The following is an 18,197-nucleotide window of genomic DNA, read 5'->3' on the forward strand; positions in this document are numbered from 1 at the left end:
TCGAGGAAAGTTATCATGATATCAGAACAGATCCACATTCTGACTCGTTAATCCGGTCCGAACAGTGGTCCAATCATCCCATTAGTTGATGACCCATAGAAGATTCAGTTACGTCGAAAGAGTATTGATAGATTTTATGAGATTAATTGTTATATGCACCATTGTCTCGAGAGAGTGTCTTGGAAAGAAGATCTCACATCGAAATGTGAAAGGGACTTAAGTAATATATAAAGGACTTGAGGTACTCCACTCCCCCGCAATCGTTTTTAAGTTAGAAGCAAATTTATAGGTAATCACTTTAAATTTTAATGGAAATATTATTGTCACAACAAAAAGTAACTCTACTTTTCCCATGTCTCGCTCACACACACACACTGAAGGGAGCGTTTCGTCACGGCAACAGTTACAAAACAAACAACGGAAGGCCAAAACTGTCAATGCGCAAACAAATCCCCAATTTAAGGTTGGCTCTCTTTAAAACTGAAAACGACTGCAAGCAAACCTCTTGTCTACCTGTACATTCACACACACACACGCCAAAAGTCTCATGTGTGAGTATATATATTCATAACATAGATGCTTGACTCGTGGGGAATAAGTAAATAATCTAACATCACCAATTCCATACATTAAAAACCTTCAAAACTCCATCTCCAGGGCAGAAACAAAACAATCAATACAGCTAATCAAGTTAAAAACATGGAGAAAGTGTGCTGCATGTGCGGCGACGTCGGCTTTCAGGACAAGCTATTCCGCTGCGGGCACTGCCACAACCGCTTTCAACACTTGTAAGCACCTTCTCCTAGGCTATATATAGTGATCATATATATACATATACATGGTCCTCTAATTACGGATTTCTTAATTTGGATATATATATATATATATATATATGTAGTTATTGTAGTAATTACTACAGTGAGTTTGCGGAGCCGACTGAGATTTGCGACTGGTGCCAGAGCGGCGACAAAAAGCTGAGCAGTGTTGCTAAACATGGCACATCGAAAAACAAAAAGGCTTCTTCCTCCGTAAATAACGAGAGCGGGGTCACAAACCGATCGGAGTATTCTTCCGGTGGCGGGACCAAGCAAGACAATAACCATCACGATCAAGTGCCCAAGAGCGTTGCCGGACCTGTAGGAGGCCGAGTGCCGTCGCCGAGGACGGCCACCCAAAGGTACAAGCTTCTCAAGGATGTCAGGTGTTAGATCAATTTCAGAAAGAAAGCTTATAATATAATATGCTAAAAATAATAATAATGAATGCTCCTTTTCAGATTGTGTAGTTATAGTGTTATCTATACTAGATTCAATCTCCGCGCTACGCGCGGATAAGCGGTTTGGAATTTGTTTTTGTTTTTTTTTAAAATGTGTACTGGTGTCTGGGTTTTGAGTGTTATTTTTTCATTGATTATTACCCAAACTAAAAGTTTAAATTATGCAGAGAATTAGTGGCGATAGATAGTGAAGGCACGTAACAAATAAGGAGCAAAGTAGGTTCTTTAGTTAACGTAAATAGCGAAAGGAGACTTCATATGTGCTGAAGAGTTTTTTTGAATGTGGTCCGTAATAGGACAACCTGAAATTTGGAAAAATCAGAACAGTTATTTTTATTTAACTGGGGAAGAAAATATTAGTTTGAAAGACTAATAATACATACTTGTTGTAGGTGGATAAAAAGACTTGGTATGTCTTCAAATGTTTGCTCCATCGCCCCTTAGTAATCTGCTTTTTTTTTTTAAATACGTAGGCGTTATGATATTATTGGAAGTAAAGCATTATTATTTAAAATTAATACCTGTGTGGGTTAGAAGCTCTTTGAAGATCTCTTTGTAGACAATGTTTTTCACCTTAAGCTGATGTGAATCTTTGCCTTTAATGATGTGTAGTCCCGCTTTGCTTGTGACACGGGAGAGAGCAACATAAAGTTGGCCGTGAGAGAACACGGGTTTGGGCAGATATAATGTGACCTCTTTTAGACTGTGGCCTTGGCTCTTGTTGATCGTCATTGCGTAACACAATCTGATAGGATATTGTCGCCGACGTAAAGTAAACGGCAGTTTTGTCTCTTCATGGAGGAGGACAATTCTTGGAATCAAGACCTCTTTTCCAATGTGCGATCCAGTGATGATTACTGCCTTCAGGAGGCGGTCGCCTACATAAGTTAGGATCATACGGGTACCATTGCATAATCCCTTTCTTTGATTTATGTTGCGTAGAAGCATAACTGGAGCACCAACTTTGAGCGTGAGCTTATGCGACGGCAACCCTAGATATTCCAACGAATTGAGGTACTCAACAGCATAAAGAGTATCATTCTGATCGGATCGAGTATCTGATATCTCGAAGCTGTCACAGCTAAAGTAGTCTCTTGAAACCCCATCAGTTTGTGAGATGGTGTAGGCATTGATCTCATCAACGGTTTCATTACGGGGGGTGAGTATAGCTTTATCGGTATATGAGGTCGGAGAGAGTGTCAGCTTGGTAACATCTCCGTACGCTGCTTCAACCACTTCTTTTAATGATCCAGCATCAAAGTCCTCGATTAACGATGTATCCACATCTATCATTTGTTCGTCATAGCTGTCGTGATCATCAAGAGAATCCAGTCGAGAACGGCCTTCTCCGACCTCTAGGAGCCAATTCGAGAACTCCTTCTCATCCTGATTGACTCGCATGTTTGTCTTCAAAGAGAACTTGTGGCAGCTATGCCATAGGTATGAGTGACTGATCGAAGCTGATACAGTATCAGCTCTACTTCCTTGTGGAATAACCGGTAGTATCTGCCTAAAATCCCCACCCAGCAGAACTGTCTTGCCACCAAAAGTTTGATCCTTTGCGTTTGGTTTTTTTTTTAGACATTATATCCCTCAACGTTTTGTCAAGGGCCTCAAAAGCATGCTTATGTGTCATAGGCGCCTCGTCCCAAATAATTAGATCTGTTTTCTCGATCAGCTCAGCAAGCATCGTGCTTGGTTTGATGTTGCATAGTTTATCTTCAGAGAGTTTTAAAGGGATATTGAAGCGCGAGTGGGCTGTTCTACCGTTGGGCAGAAGCAAAGCAGCTATTCCTGAAGAGGCGACCGGTAGAACTATTTGTTTTCTAGAACGGATTCTTGATATAATGGTCTGGTATAGGAACGTTTTCCCGGTTCCACCTGGGCCATATACAAAGAATAACTTCCCATCCTTATTATCAACAGATTGTAAGACTGAATCGTAGATCTCACGCTGCTCCGGATTAAGCTGACTGAATTGATTCTCATGCCGTAGCGTCTCCTCAGCGATATCGTAGTCCATTTCTTGGTTCCACAAATTGTTTCCTAGTTCTTTGAGAAGAATCGGTTTGATCTTGGGCATACTTTTAATATCACCCAATGAACGGTCATGCATCCGCATCAACTTTTCCACTTCGATTAACGTGTATTGCTCAAGAGTTTCGTCTTCGAGTTCCAGATTCGCATGCCCCATAACTCGCTGTCTCTTGTAAAGTATGTCATCGCTCATTGATTTCCAAAAGTGTTCCCATAGACTTTTAGGGTTGGAAATAAAGCAATTGGTCAGAAACATGACAAACATATCGCGGAGTTGATATGGAGTGGCCGTTCTAACACCTTCGGCCATAGTCTCATGCCATTCGGTATCGTCGTCCAAATATCCGCGAGCATAACAAACTGATTTAAAGTCAGGGTATTTGATATCGTTGAATGTTTTAAGCTCATCATAACTTCTAGGCCCCTTAATCTTATTTATGAGAATCCTCAGAAAATAACGATCTCCTGATGATGGATGAACAGCAACAATCCGACCAATAGCTTTGCCTTTTTTGCGCTCCATCCACATTTTGGTGCTGCTGTGCCACACAAAATATTCTGGTATTTGTACATACGTTAACGTCCTCGCAAATGCTGACCGTCTGCACAACACCATCCACTCAGTGAACATGGTCTTCTCTATGCCTGGCTTGCGGATCACACGACCGAGGTTATCAGTTTCTTTGACCGTAATATTATGCTCGCCTTCCAAGTGAATAATAAGCTTCTCAACCGAGGGTTTTCGTTTGTGTATGTGGAATGCAAATGTCCTCCACATAGCTTCGCAAGCTGATAAATACCGAGCCTCGATAAATTCCTGGATCTCATCCCGTTGTTTGACCACTTTCCCACTTGATGGTCCAGGGTCTGAAGAATCAGACGATGCTGCCGTATATCCTTTTTCAATAACAGCGGATGCTCTATCAACACCCTTGGTTATGTATTTGAATAAGTACTTCACCGCACTTGAACGATTACACCACTCCACATTAATATGAGCTTCATACTTCTTTAGAAGTTCAACGTTATGAGGAACAACAAATGTGTTGTCCAGGATTACCCCATCTTTAACCACATAAGCATTATCGTTTCTGCGCCGACGATATAACACATACCCTGATTTGTCAATCGAGGTGTTCTCATTAAACGGCCGAGGATACTTCTTCGTGCACACATTCTTGTCCATGCACGGGGACTTTGGATTAATAGAACCACATGGCCCATGTATCATGTGTTTCGTGACCAAATTGTAAGCACACGGATCCGTTTCTTTATTTGGGAGCTCGGCTGAAATTATCTCATCCACCTCCTCTGCGCTTGGTGTTCGAGAATCGTTTCCCAACCACAATAGTATATGGGCATGCGGTAGACCTCTTTTTTGGAACTCTATTCTGTGGAGAGCTGCTGTATATGGTTTGAAGAAAGTTCCTTTTTTGAAGTCCTTGAGCAGCTGTTCCAACTTCATTTTAAATACTCGACACTCGATGTCTGGCCTATCATTGGGAGAATCTCCACCATATTTTGCGAGATGATCTTTGATCTCTCTCCAATTAGGGTTAGCGGTGATTGTGATAAACAGGTCCGGGTTGCCAAATTCTCTACAGATAGCCATCGCATCATGGTATTTCTCAACTAAGTACCGGGGTCCACCGGTAAAACTCGGCGGCAGAATAAACCTTTGACCGATAATCTTAGCATCTGTGTCACCCCTGCTTACGGCATCTAGGACGTTACTGTATAGTTCAGCTCTCAGAACATCCTGATTATTCCTCGCCCACCTTAGTCGATCCTCCTCAATTGCAGTGTATATATCCACCATAAATTGATGGAGAAGACGACCTCCTCTAACCAACGTCATTCCTTGGTTAAGCCGGGTCTGTAGTAACGAAGCATAATACTGACGGATAGTCAGGTATTGTCTTGTTCTCGATGTGCCTGTCTCAAGGTGGAGGGGGATCTCTGGATGATAGCCATACTCTCCATATGGAAACAAAAGAGGATATTGCAGAGCCATGTATAGAGGGTGATCATCACGTATATGCTGCAAAGTGTCAGACTGAAACTGGACAACAATATCCCGCTCCCCTACTGGTGATGACATATCTCCGACGATGAGGCCTGCTACCTCATCCGTGCTCGGAAGATCATATTCTTTCCCCTTTCCTTTATCTTGGAGTAGCGTAATCCTACACTCTGTCCCGATGTTTTCGTAGTGATCCCGGGCTTGACGGAAAATCTTAGCCAAACAATTATGCTCGTCCACCATCTCGATGAGAAGCTTGAGAGTAGTCTCATTGAGGTTACCTTCTGCTGATCCTTGCCCCATTGCGTTTAGCCGGTTCCTAACTTCGTTGCGGTTATCAAATATATAAAGCTGGAGATATGCTGGGAGGCGGCCTTCCCGCGGAATCAGTGAGCCTATTCTGTGGTGGGTCTGCCCTTGTATCCGTACAGTGTAAGGACCAGGCGCATGGACCACGCTATTATCCATTTTCATCCCAATTGAGGTGAAGGCTAGTACAGAATTATAGACTCGAATATTATCTCGAAACGACCTGGACTGTAGAAGTTCTTGTAACAGGGCCGGGGGTTGTTTGATCGGCGGAAGCCTTATTTGCCCATGGTTACAGCAGATTAGGAACGTTGGTTCGCCTGTGCGGGAGTCCTTCCCCGTGCTTTCCGAAAGCCACATTAACGCCCCACATTTTGAGCATGCCACGATTGGATTTTCTTCGTATTGGGATGTCGAACCTTTATCTGAATAATTTTTTGGTAAGAGTTATTAGATCTTTGTTGATTTATTATTTCAATACGTAAGGACGTTTAAAATTTTGTGTAATTTAGTGGATTCATTAAATTATGTTACTTTAGTAGATAGTACTATGAAATAGGAAACTGGGTTTTCATTATTTATTACACCATACTTTTGAATATTACTACTGCGCTGTTTATAATTTCAAAATAATATGACTTCATATTATAATATTGTTTTCTTAGGTGACGGGAAAATATAATTTTTTCACGCGGGGTGTAGAATTATTTAACAGAAATAATCTCTGTATTTTACTGAAAGTATATATAATTCTAGTGGTCTACCTATAATATTATTTGTAAAGTGATTTTCCTTTAGGAGTCAATGTCTCCGTATTTCAAGGTTGTTTTTATTGTTCTCTTTTACATTTTGTATATAGGTTTTAGTTAAGGCATTATATGATTAGTTGTTTCTGGCTAACTCTCTGATTTTTTAACTAAAATTACAATGCATGAATCATTAAGTCATTAATTGTGCTTGGGAAGAGAATTTCTTTATGTGGCATGGTCTCCATGATTTCAGATATTTGACTTATTATATAATGTAATCAAATTTTCTGTTATTAATATGAGGTTAAATTTTTAATTAACTAATTGTTTAAAAATTAGTATGATTAGTCATCATAACTATATCTAGAAAAGATAATTCTTATTAATATTTATGTTATATTATAATTAGTACTTTTTATTATAAAAGACTAATAGATAGAAAACTTAACAATTAAATATTGTGTTTTTGTTTATATATCCTGTTTTTCTGTTTTTAAAAAGATTTATTATTATATTATTTTAAATAAGTTTATTTTAATAATAGTTAGTATGAAGAATATTAGCTAATTGATTATAAACGAATGTGATAAATCGTCAAAAAATGGAAACATGTTTCAAATATACTAACGTAGTTATATACACAATATGACATATGTTAATGAATTTGCAATATATATTCACTCAAAATACTGTATTTGTTCATATGCATGTTTTCTATAAGTGTTAGATCTGCATATATTTTTACTCAAAATACTGTGTTACTTCCTATAATTTTTCACTCTAATACTGTGTAGAGTTTTTTTTAGCGGGTTTACATCATGAGTGAATTATACGATAGACCTAATGAATTCTTTGGGTATATATATATATATTGTTGCTGTTGTTCAGAAATAAATGTTTAGTATAAAAGATTAATGTTTAGAACAATTATTATAAGGTATTAAGCAGTCAAAAAATATTAGTGTAAATTTCTTTCGAACAATGTGTCACATTTTTTTTAAGGGAAAGTTTATCAGACTAATAAACCTATATATTTTGTTGAGCTTTTATCACATATGTGATGTTGATTTAAACTTTATGTTACAACGTTGCCAAATATTGATTATATTAATTTTTAGCTTGTAAATTATATAGTTATTCGTAAGTAGGTTACGCACACATGTTTGGACAAAACCTCTATTTGTATATATGTAAGCAGATTACTTATATACCATTGCCATCGATTTATATTGAATTACAGGGGGTTAAATCTTATCATGTGACTAATTTATTATGTTTTTTTTTTTATTTCTAAACTAAGCTTAAACCGTGGAAATATGATAATTTATGTAAGCTATGTAATTGTTTACAACTACTTTATACACGTTTCCATGCAGACAATATTCTGGGATGATAGAGTTTTAAAGGGTGTGTACCTTTCCTCTTTGCCCGGGTGCGACGAAGCCCAAGTGGCTGGGTTGAAGGAGCTGTATCAAAAAAGTAGCTAATATATATTATATTTTAGACTTTATAAGTTAAGTGGATTATGATAGCGCTGATGCGGACCGTGTGATGTGGACGAAGCTCGTTTTGATAGTAATATGGCCTTCCTCATGTTACGTGCATTTTTTTGCTTGACTATCAAGGTTAAGAGTTATTAGTGGTGAGGAGAAGTATGTATGATATACGTGTAATGTAATTGTAGCTTACTGTAAGTGTCGCAACCATCGCATCCGCCTGGTTGGTAAATTTTGAAATTGTCAAGTATATACTTATAATAACCTTTTGTTACCAATTAAAGGAAAAAAAAACGTACAGTCATAATATTTAGGCTTGAATGCTGGCGGGTCGTTTATTTGGCGAACTGAAAGTAACGACAGTTAGAATTGTGTCAATTATAACTGTATTTTTGGAATAATTTTGATCTCAAAAATAGAAATCCACCTTTGGGTTTTGAACGCGATCCAAAGGGCCGTCCCCTCTTTCTGCTAGGTGTATTTCCGGACGAAGTTCCTGTGTGTGAAAAGGATTAATGAGCAGTAAATTTGTGAAAGCACATAATATCATATATGATTTCAATTATTGAAGTCTTTCAATCAGTCGGTTTTCATATATAATTATATATTTATACTATATAAATTTTACTTCTACATATAATACTTTATCTATTCTTTTTTTATTAACTCAAAATAAACAACAAATATAAATCTGATTAGTATGTCAACTAAAAATTTTGTGTGTATGTAAACTGATCATTTATATTTATTTTTACAACTAACATTTCGAATTTTAAGAATATGGTGAAATAAAAATAGTATATGAGAATCAGAAAATATATTTTTAACATTTTTTTCTCGAACATGTAAATAGTGATAGTGAAACACGACATATAAAATATTAAATTTTATAAGGATCATATTATTAGCTACGTGGAGAAGAGTGAAGTTTTTTTTTTACCGCCAGGTTCCATCGGGGGAGGAGGAGGCGGGTTCAGCCTACTGTTGATCGGTGATCTGAAGAGGCACCAAACCGGTTGAAGGCCTCACAGCTTCTTCTTTGCGAAGAGGATGTGAATCAGATGTGACAGATATTGGGGGGGACGAAGGTCGCGAAGGCGAAGAGAAGGAAGAATGATTTAATTCTGCGGTTTGGTTTTTTTTTTAACACATTCTAGGTATTAAGAAACGTATCACGAATGACATTAATGCATAATAAGTGAGATTGATTTCTATATAGTTGATAGAAAATCTGTTCAAAACAAATCGTATTGTTATTAAGTGTAAGGCGATATAATAGCCGCCAGTCACGTCTGTTTAATGGCTCCGTAACCGATATGTCCCGAACGGTTTAAAACAGAGTAGATACACTCTGGCGGTAAATATGTGCTATGGCTAGTAAACAATAAACGAAGTGTTACTACAGCATAATGGTACATTGGCTCGCGTAGGTGTTCTTTGTGCTGGGTTCGATTACTCCCTCCATCATTTTTGCCTTTTTTTTTTGGTCTGTTGTTCTAAGCATAACCCATGCTTCGTTTTTTTTTATATTACATTCAATTTTTTTTCGCTTCCGTTTCTCGTCCTCTGCATCAATTGGTTTAAATTGGAGTAATATCTACGTTCTGCAATGCTGTACGTATCGCTTAAATTTTGTCGACACTTGTTTTTTTTTTAATATGATGTGTAGAAGGCAAATCTATTGGTACAGGTTTGAATTGATTAAAATGGGATGAAGATGATATAAACTCGTTCAAGTTCTTTAAGGTATGTTAGTCCTCGGTCTTACCCGGGCCCTTTTAATATGCATTATTTTTAATAAGGAACCGCAATGATAAAGTGTATTGAAATCTAAATAATAAAACATCAATTAGTGTAGCAATCATAAAAACGAATCGCATAATTGTCGGATATATTAGTTTCATTCGAGTTCTCTGAAACAGATTTGGATGAACTCGACTTATTTTCCACTTGATGGGTCTTACTCAATCTCTAGCTCGTCGTTTGAAATGCTTGATTTGCTTGATTGATTTATCGAAGTAAAATATCGTGGCCGGTGATGAATTGAGATGTAGTTTACCTGCAAAATACCGTATATCCTTGTTCTTTTGAGCAAAGTATCCTTTGAAATCATTACTTTGTCTCTTATATTATTTACCTTCAATAAGTTTAGGAATAAGGCTAGTGAAAATGACAACTTTAGAATTCCTATTCTTTTTGCTTTGTAATATGGCAAACTCTGTTGCCACCTTATCCCACAAAATTAGCTTAACCACTGTGGACCTGACATAGAATTATATGTCTTAATAAAAGGATATTTGGGTTTTTTCTTGTGCGTTAGAATTACCTGTTCAGCAGTAGACCAATTGTGAAATCTGTACTTCTCTCTGGGTGATAGGGATTTCTCTTTTGTATCATGAGTATTTGACCAACAACATCTGCTTTTATACATTAGATTAGCAAAACAGATTATGCTTATTTTAGCAAACTGTTGCCTCATAGCTAACCTGGTAAATAGGTGAGTGTAGTGACTAAACGCAGTAGAGTTTTGTAATTCTGAGTAGAAAAACTGTCATCTGGAAGCATTGCACTTACATCCGTAACTTTCGAGAGTTTTGATGATTGGTTAATACAAATGAAATACGGGTATTTGGTGAGCTTTCGCGGGCGTGGATTATGGCAGACAGAATACCATGAGAATTCATACATTTCTCCTTCAGTTAAATAATCTTGGTCATTTGGCGGAATCTCTCGAATGAGCCGACCTTCAAATAATTGTCCCTGAGTACATACATTTTATCCCCACAAACAATAAAGTCACTATGAACTACTTCAATCTGAATTAATTTGGGAAATTATCTACATATATATATGTATATAAGCTAATATGTAAAACTTACGTGGTGGTCGTAGCACATGAAGCCAATACAAATGTCAGATTTTTCAGTATAGCGACTTTTGATGTCCCAAATATTCCTTACGCACACCGATATTGGGCGCGTTGTAATCTTTTCACCATGTTCGTAGCTTTCTTGTAAAATCTGTTGTACGCGAGATGTAACTATAGAAACATCCATGTATATGTGTTAGATTTGTATGGAATAATTTTTTAAACTTGTCTAGAATTAAACCAGTTTTGTATTCATTAAAAACGTAAACCAAAATGTGAACTTAATTTGATTAATACATATTTATGCATTTAATATTATGGACTGTTCTTACACATATTGTTGACGTTTCTCTTATGGTAGAATCATTAGAAGTCAACAATGAAAACCACAGGCATAAATTCCATTCTAAACCAATATTCAAGGTGAACTATATATATATACTTTAAAATCGGAACTAATTTTTTATTTAAATATATAAATATATAAGACTTTCAGAGCATCACATTGATTACTATTTTTAAGGTTATTCTCGAACATAATAATGAAGCTAATATGAATTTGACGTCCATATACTATAGCCGCCTCGATGATTACAAAACCCCAAAATAGATATAAAAAATTATTTCTGGGTTAAAATATGAGAGTAATTTGGTGTAATTCTTATACGTACAATAAGATCATCCTTACATAAGGAAAAAAGGAATAAGAACATCAGCTGTTTTTTATATGTTTATAGTAACAGAAATCTGAAGCATTGTCACTAATAAAAGGGAAAGAAGCAGGATATTAACGTTTACATTGAGCACATCTAAATGCAATTTTTCCGAGTAAGAGATGAAGGATATTTACCTCCACTTTTTATGGATTTGTTGGTGAGCTGAGAGTCCATTATGGGTTTAAACTGATTCTGGCAGAACTCCTCATGCAAAGAACAACGAAATGAGGGTAGAGAGGTTTTTTTTTTTTTTTTTTGGTAGAATCATAGTGTGGTTTTTTATGTATGATTTGAAGGGATAGTCAAAGATTAGTAAGGCTGATTTTGTGGTTCGCTAAATCTGCTATGTAAGGCAAGTCGTTATAAAAGGACATTTACTAATTGGTAGAATAATTGACGCAGGCAGAGCTAATGGAAAGCAGGGGTTACTAAAATCGTTTTTTTAAAAATGTGCTAACATGGGAGGATTTGATTTCGTTTATTTATTTAAGTAACAAAGTATGTCTTCGCCCTGACAGGTTAAGTATCCACTGAATATGGTAAAGGTCCAGGGTTCGATGCCTCCGAACAACACATTTGCCTGAATTTTTCCTTCATTTTGCTTTGTTATGAAAATTATTTGTAGTTTGGGCCTAAAGAACTTATTATAGTCGACGTAACCGCTAAAATTAGATCCCATATAGTGCTTATGAGGAACAATGTTTGATGAACACATTTGAAACTAACAATAGAACACCAGATTTGTTATAATTTTATTGTGTTTATTAATGGAAAGATTCGAGAGGATAACATGAAACAAATTATTTTAGAAAAGTAATTAAAACACATCGGATATTATGTTGACTAAGCAAGTCTTACTCTACAACATGGACATGTCAAGTTGTTTTGAACCCATTCCAACACGCAGTGATGATGTAAAGAATGTCCACAATCTAAGGTGTTAACCTCTCCACCAGTCCCGAACTCTTCAAAGCAAATAGAACATTCAGCATACTCTTCGCTGGGAATGGGTGCTCTTCGGTTTTCGCCAAGCTCGATCATGTACACGTCGAGATCAATTCTACGGAAAGCGTTTTCATTATAATCAGTTATCTTAACAATTATAGTAAGATCCGTTTCCGCGGGAATTGCCACTGGCGGAAGATTGGTGGCGACATGCTCGGAAGTGTTCTCGATAATCTCTATCGCTGAATCATAATCAATCTCATGGTACAAAAGCATGTATTCCATATTTTCATTTGTTTCATGGTCCAAGTGGCCATTACTCACCGTATTCATATCAACGGATATCACAATCTCGGTCTGATTTGTATTTCGTCTGTCTATCTTCATGGTGATCATCCTCTTCGGCAACGATAAGGTTGGTGCGATCACGTGATCAACATCCCAAGATGGCCTGTTCATATTTTGATTTTGGATGAGATGGTTTAAGTTATGACTGAATGCTATAATGGTATCAGGATGTTGGGTTTATATAGGTTTGAAATTATAAATTCTGTTTCTAAAATATCTAAAGTTAGACACTATCAAGTATATTAATTAGTGATAAGTTACGGAATCCACAACGAAAACTGATATTGACCATAATAAGTTATTCATAAGTGCAAAAGATATCCTGATATGAATACTTATATAATTATAGTGATAAATATTGGTAACCGAATGTTACAAAATATAATACTGTTTTAATAAGCCTAGCTTAGCTTGGGCCATTAAATATATATTAAATACTATAAGGTATGAATCTTTATTTAAAAACTGATATTGACTGTATTAAGTTGATCATAAATGTAAAGGATTGTTAAGTTTCTTAAGGTTTTGTGTTTTTGTCAGATTAGTAATATTTATAATTTTTTGGATATATATTTCGAATTGAGAGTCTGTTCGAGGAGTGAAAAGATTTTGTATATCCTCTCTCGAAGAAGGGTTCGTACCACGATGACAACATAATTTTTATCCTATCAGGGTAGTTGTATTGTTTTTAGTTTAGTTAGAATTATTCACTTATATATGAATTTCATTTTTCTATATATTTTACGATTAGACTATTAAATTGGGATAGATTTAGATTATTCTGTATTCACTCATTTTCTAAGAGATTTAAAATGATTTCACTCACAAACTATTGTTGTTTGTATATATCTTTCAGTTGAACTATGAAATTGGGATAAATTTAAATTAGTTTGTACTTACTTATTCCCTGAGAAATTTAAAATGATTTACCTCACAAACTATTTTTGTTATTACTGAAATTATATATAGAATGATAAGTAAGATGAGTAGAAGTTGACTAAATATAGTTAAGATTTCACATAACATGTGGGCCTGCGTTTGTTAATTACATAGTTTCTAGGGAAAATTGCCAATAGAGAACAAAAAAATAAGGGTGTTGTCCCTTTGGTATAAATCCTTTTTTGTCCAATTTTTCTCCTTTTTACCCTTTGTATTTCTGAAAATTAATAAAATAAATACTTTTGTGAATCAAAGTAAAAATTAAAAATATAAAGAATTAATAAAACACCTATATACACATGCTGGTATTTTTATTTTTTTCAAAAAGTTGATAAATAAAAATTTGAAAATACGTTCTACTAAAGGTAGAATGTGCCTTCTACGGAAAATGATATAGTAGAAAGCGATTTCTAAAATAAACACGTTCATCTACTATTTTTAGAACGTACATTCTACTATTTACTAATTTTCTAAGAAAGTGGAATGCGCATTCTACTAATCCTAAAGCTATCTATTTTTCGTCCGGAAGCATTTTCTACTTTTATTAAGTATTCTAAATTTCGCGGAATGTGTTTTCTAAAATGTACTCTTCCGTCTACTAAAAGTAGAAAGCGTGTTCTAGATTTTTGTCAATGTTCTAAACTTTTAGAAGGCGCCTTCTACGGATAAGATACCTGATTTTTGCGAAAATTAATAAAAAATTCAGTTAAGGAAATATTCTAAAATTCTCCTAAAAATATTCTAACTTCCTAAAACGTGTTATTTTCGATTTTACTTGTCAAAAATTTTTAAAAAATGATTATACCTTGTCTTCTTCATTAATCTATGAGTTTTCCATAGTTTTTCTTTTGATTTTTTTTCACAAACTCTTATTCTCTATGATACATATCTATACAACATGTGGTGTTTTGAAATTAGGTGCAATTTTTTGTAAAGTTTAATTTTTATTTTATAAAGTTTACAAATTTTATTTTTATTAAAGTTTTATTAAAAAAAATTTAAAAATTTTTATTTTTATTAAAAAGTTCGATAAAATTCAAAAGGTTACAAACATTTTAAATTTTTTATAAAATAAAACTTTGTAAAAAAATTTCTTTATAAAGTTAGTTTAAAGCTTTTATTAAAAAAAAATAGTAAAGTTCTATTTTTATTTTTATAAAGTTTAAAATTTTTATTTAATTAAAGTTTTATTAAAAACATTTTAAACTTTTTATAAAAATAAAACTTTGTAAAATGTTTTTAATAAGTTTATTTAATGTTTTATTAAAAAATTGTAAATTATTTTTATTAAAAAATTAAAAAGTTTTATTTTATTTTCCCTTTTTAAAACGTTTTTAATTAAATCTTTTAAAAATTCTTTTAGTTTATTGTGTTTAATAAAAATTTAAACAAAATTTATAAAATTTGTAAACTTTATAAAAATAAAAATAAAACTTTACAAAAAGTTTTTAAAAAAGTTTAAACAAACTTTAGAAAAATACATTTTAATTTTTTTAATTAAAAATTTTGATAAAATTAAAAAGTTTACAAACATTTTAAACTTCTTATAAAAAAATAAAACTTTGTAAACTGTTTTTTATTAAAAATTGTAAATTATTTTATTATTATTTTATTAAGTTTTAAAAAGTTTATTTTTATAAAAAAATTTTTTTTTTTTAATTTTCCCTTTTTAAACGTTTTTAATTATTATTATTTTAAGTTATATTAGTTTAATGTGTTTAATTAGATTAATCAAGGGTTAGTTTTGGGATTATGAAAAAAATTATACTAAAAAGACAACTAAATGATGGTTTTATACTATAAGGACAACCATGCTGAATTTTTGTTCCGTTTTGGCAATTTTCCCTAGTTTCTATGATTCTAAAGAAATATAAATTCCATCAAAGGAAACATGTATTGTACATGATGTTTTGTCAGTAATGTTAATCATAATTCTCAGCACGTATCCGAAGGAGGTTTATCTCAGTATATTCGTTTTTTACCATGTGTGCCTAATAAAACTCAAACACTGTACTTAGACAATCTAAAGGCGGAATAAAGTATATGTAAAACAGACAGACGTAGGACTTCCTACACAGTCGTTAACTATCTCCTAATAATTGACGCCAACCCAAATTTGGAAAGTGTATTTGATCTCACGATCATAACCAACCAACTATGTTACCCAACATATCACAGACAGAGTTATGGCATAATACTAACACTATAAGACAGAATATAAAACATAAAAGCAAAAGTTTTCATAGATAATTTAACCAAAAGAGATTATAACAAAGTTTGTTATAAAACTCCAAAGGACCATCCAAACAAAATTGAAAAACAAAAGGTAGTCTTAAGCAACCAGGAGGTTGCAAACTCCAAAATCCAACAAAAGAGAAATAAAACATAGTACTAAGTATAGCACTATGCAAAGTAAAACCACAATGGGACTTCCTTAGCCACTCTTGGAGCGCTTGGCACCGCTACACTCAATCACCTCAGCATCCCTTTTGCCCAACTCGCCTGCATGCTCTTCCTCCTCACCACCACGGTCATCCACATTGTCGACTCCTAGAGGGAGCACCTTCGTCACAGTCAGAGTCCTCGTCTTTCCCTCCAAGTTGTGACTTGAGACCTTCACAATAAACTTCCGAGTCTGACCAATGGTGTCAAGCATTGCTTGAGGCACCGGCACCATGGCATCAATCCCGACACTGTCATTCTCCTACAACACATTTGCATATCATCAGCCCTCATATTCTAGTTAATATGTCTGTAAATGTAGTAATCATAGAGGTCTAACTACCTGGTAGTAGCTCTCAACCAGCTCAGAAGCTTTCCTCCCAGTCAACTCCTCACCGGCAGCACCAAGGATTACAAACACTGCTTGCTCGCTCCTATCATAGACAGACAACTTGGACAGGTACCTGTGACAATTAGAGATCAATAACCATAGGAGCATAACAATATGTAAGGAAAATATGACCACTCACTTTGGCACACCATCGATCTCACTCTTACCACACTTCTTACACATAAGAGTGGTTGCTCCTTTAGTGGCCTTAGTATGGCAAACACCACATCCTATGTAATACCATGCAGATCCTTGCACAACATCATCAATGGTTGCTGTGCACTCAAACCAAGCAACCTGAAGACACTTGAAGACATCAGTAAAGACATATTTCGACTCATCCACTGCATACTAATATTGAGATTATATTACCTTAGCAGATGCCTCTCTCATGTAAGAGAAGAGTTCCTCCAAGGTTGCTGGCTCAGGCTTTATCACAGCCTCCGCATTTACTCGATTCGCAACATCCAAGTTGGAGTCCAACCTGAGATATTACTCAAACCAGAAACGTCAACAGTAGAAGCATGCAAACCATATCATTACACACTTAATCTGACACATACCAGGTGAGATAGTCTTCGGTTTCTTTGACGTCCCTGTCAAGGAAAACCCGCGAGGAGGCCATAGTCGACAGAGATACAACTACACAAAACGGTGGACAGGATTAGCATACATAACAATACAGCTGATACCTAATAAACTCGGTATAATTATAAAACAATCCGGATGCTAGTAAGTGAATGCTTAATTACTATTGAACTCTGACATCATTGCGAACACCACTTCTAACTATATAGTTTTATACAATCCGTATAACTCAGTATCTACACTCTTGTGACACACAGATATGTTCTCAGACTAATACAACATCTTAGCGAGCTAGAGGAGGGGGGGGGGAGGGGAAATACAAACCTCCAAAACGTCTGGGGTTCAAGGTAGTGGCTAAGATGACACGGGCAGTCCCTCCAGACGCCTTGAACTTTGCACTAAAATCAAATGCTGCCTTGTCCCAGAGGCATAGCTTCAGCACGGGTTCACTGCGACATCAAAAACACTCATGATTAGATAAACGTATGATGATGTGGTAGAAGCAAGAGAGCAACTCACTCATGTTTCTGAACATGGAGTTCAACTCGGCGAGATGCAGTTAACTCTGCCTCATCAATCTGGAAAGTGTCATTCGGAACCGCTCCATTCACAAGCTTGATGTGCCCAAGAAAATCTGCATTTGAAATCATTGGAATACAAAGTTATATGCCATGAGTTTCCATATTTTAAAAACCAAAGCCTTATAGGGTCTAGCAAAGTTGAAACTTACCATACAGACCACCTCGCATGTCACATGCTGCATCAAACTCTTCGTACCCATGAATCCGGAACCGGTCCATAGGGAAACAGATGGAGCTATCCTCGTGAACAGAGAGGACAGAGTTCCATGAGAGACTTATAGTCACTTCGGAAGAAGCGACCCGGAAGGAAGGCTTGCTCCTTGACCCGAAGAACTTGTGGAGTCGATAGGTAGCTCCTGCTCTTATGTGACGCATAAAAGTCTCCATCCTCGAGTGAGGGATGAATCCTTGAAGCACATTTGCCTGATGTCAAAAGAGAGACATTTAACATTAAGAAAATAAATAACTGAAGAATTACTCAATCCATG

The 18,197-nt window shown here is 35.3% G+C and overlaps 1 protein-coding gene across 4 annotated transcripts; it reads left to right on the forward strand.

The window, feature by feature from the left end:
- Positions 1–652: 652 nt before the first annotated feature.
- LOC108860957 (uncharacterized) lies at positions 653–9,203 on the forward strand. 4 transcript variants are annotated; one of them, XM_057011250.1, is made up of 3 exons: positions 653–788; positions 920–1,177; positions 8,837–9,203. In XM_057011250.1, the coding sequence occupies exons 1-3, from the start codon at positions 700–702 to the stop codon at positions 8,883–8,885; spliced, it is 396 nt and encodes a 131-aa protein (XP_056867230.1). In that variant the 5' UTR covers positions 653–699; the 3' UTR covers positions 8,886–9,203. The 4 variants fall into 4 exon arrangements, with proteins under 4 accessions (XP_056867230.1, XP_056867228.1, XP_056867229.1 ...); XM_057011248.1 differs by having other exon boundaries at positions 899–1,177; positions 8,837–9,190; XM_057011249.1 differs by lacking the exon at positions 8,837–9,203 and adding an exon at positions 7,771–8,197 and having other exon boundaries at positions 899–1,177.
- The last annotated feature ends 8,994 nt before the right edge of the window (positions 9,204–18,197 follow it).

Source organism: Raphanus sativus, chromosome 5 (genome assembly GCF_000801105.2).
Source record: "Raphanus sativus cultivar WK10039 chromosome 5, ASM80110v3, whole genome shotgun sequence".
Taxonomy (NCBI): Eukaryota; Viridiplantae; Streptophyta; class Magnoliopsida; order Brassicales; family Brassicaceae; genus Raphanus; species Raphanus sativus.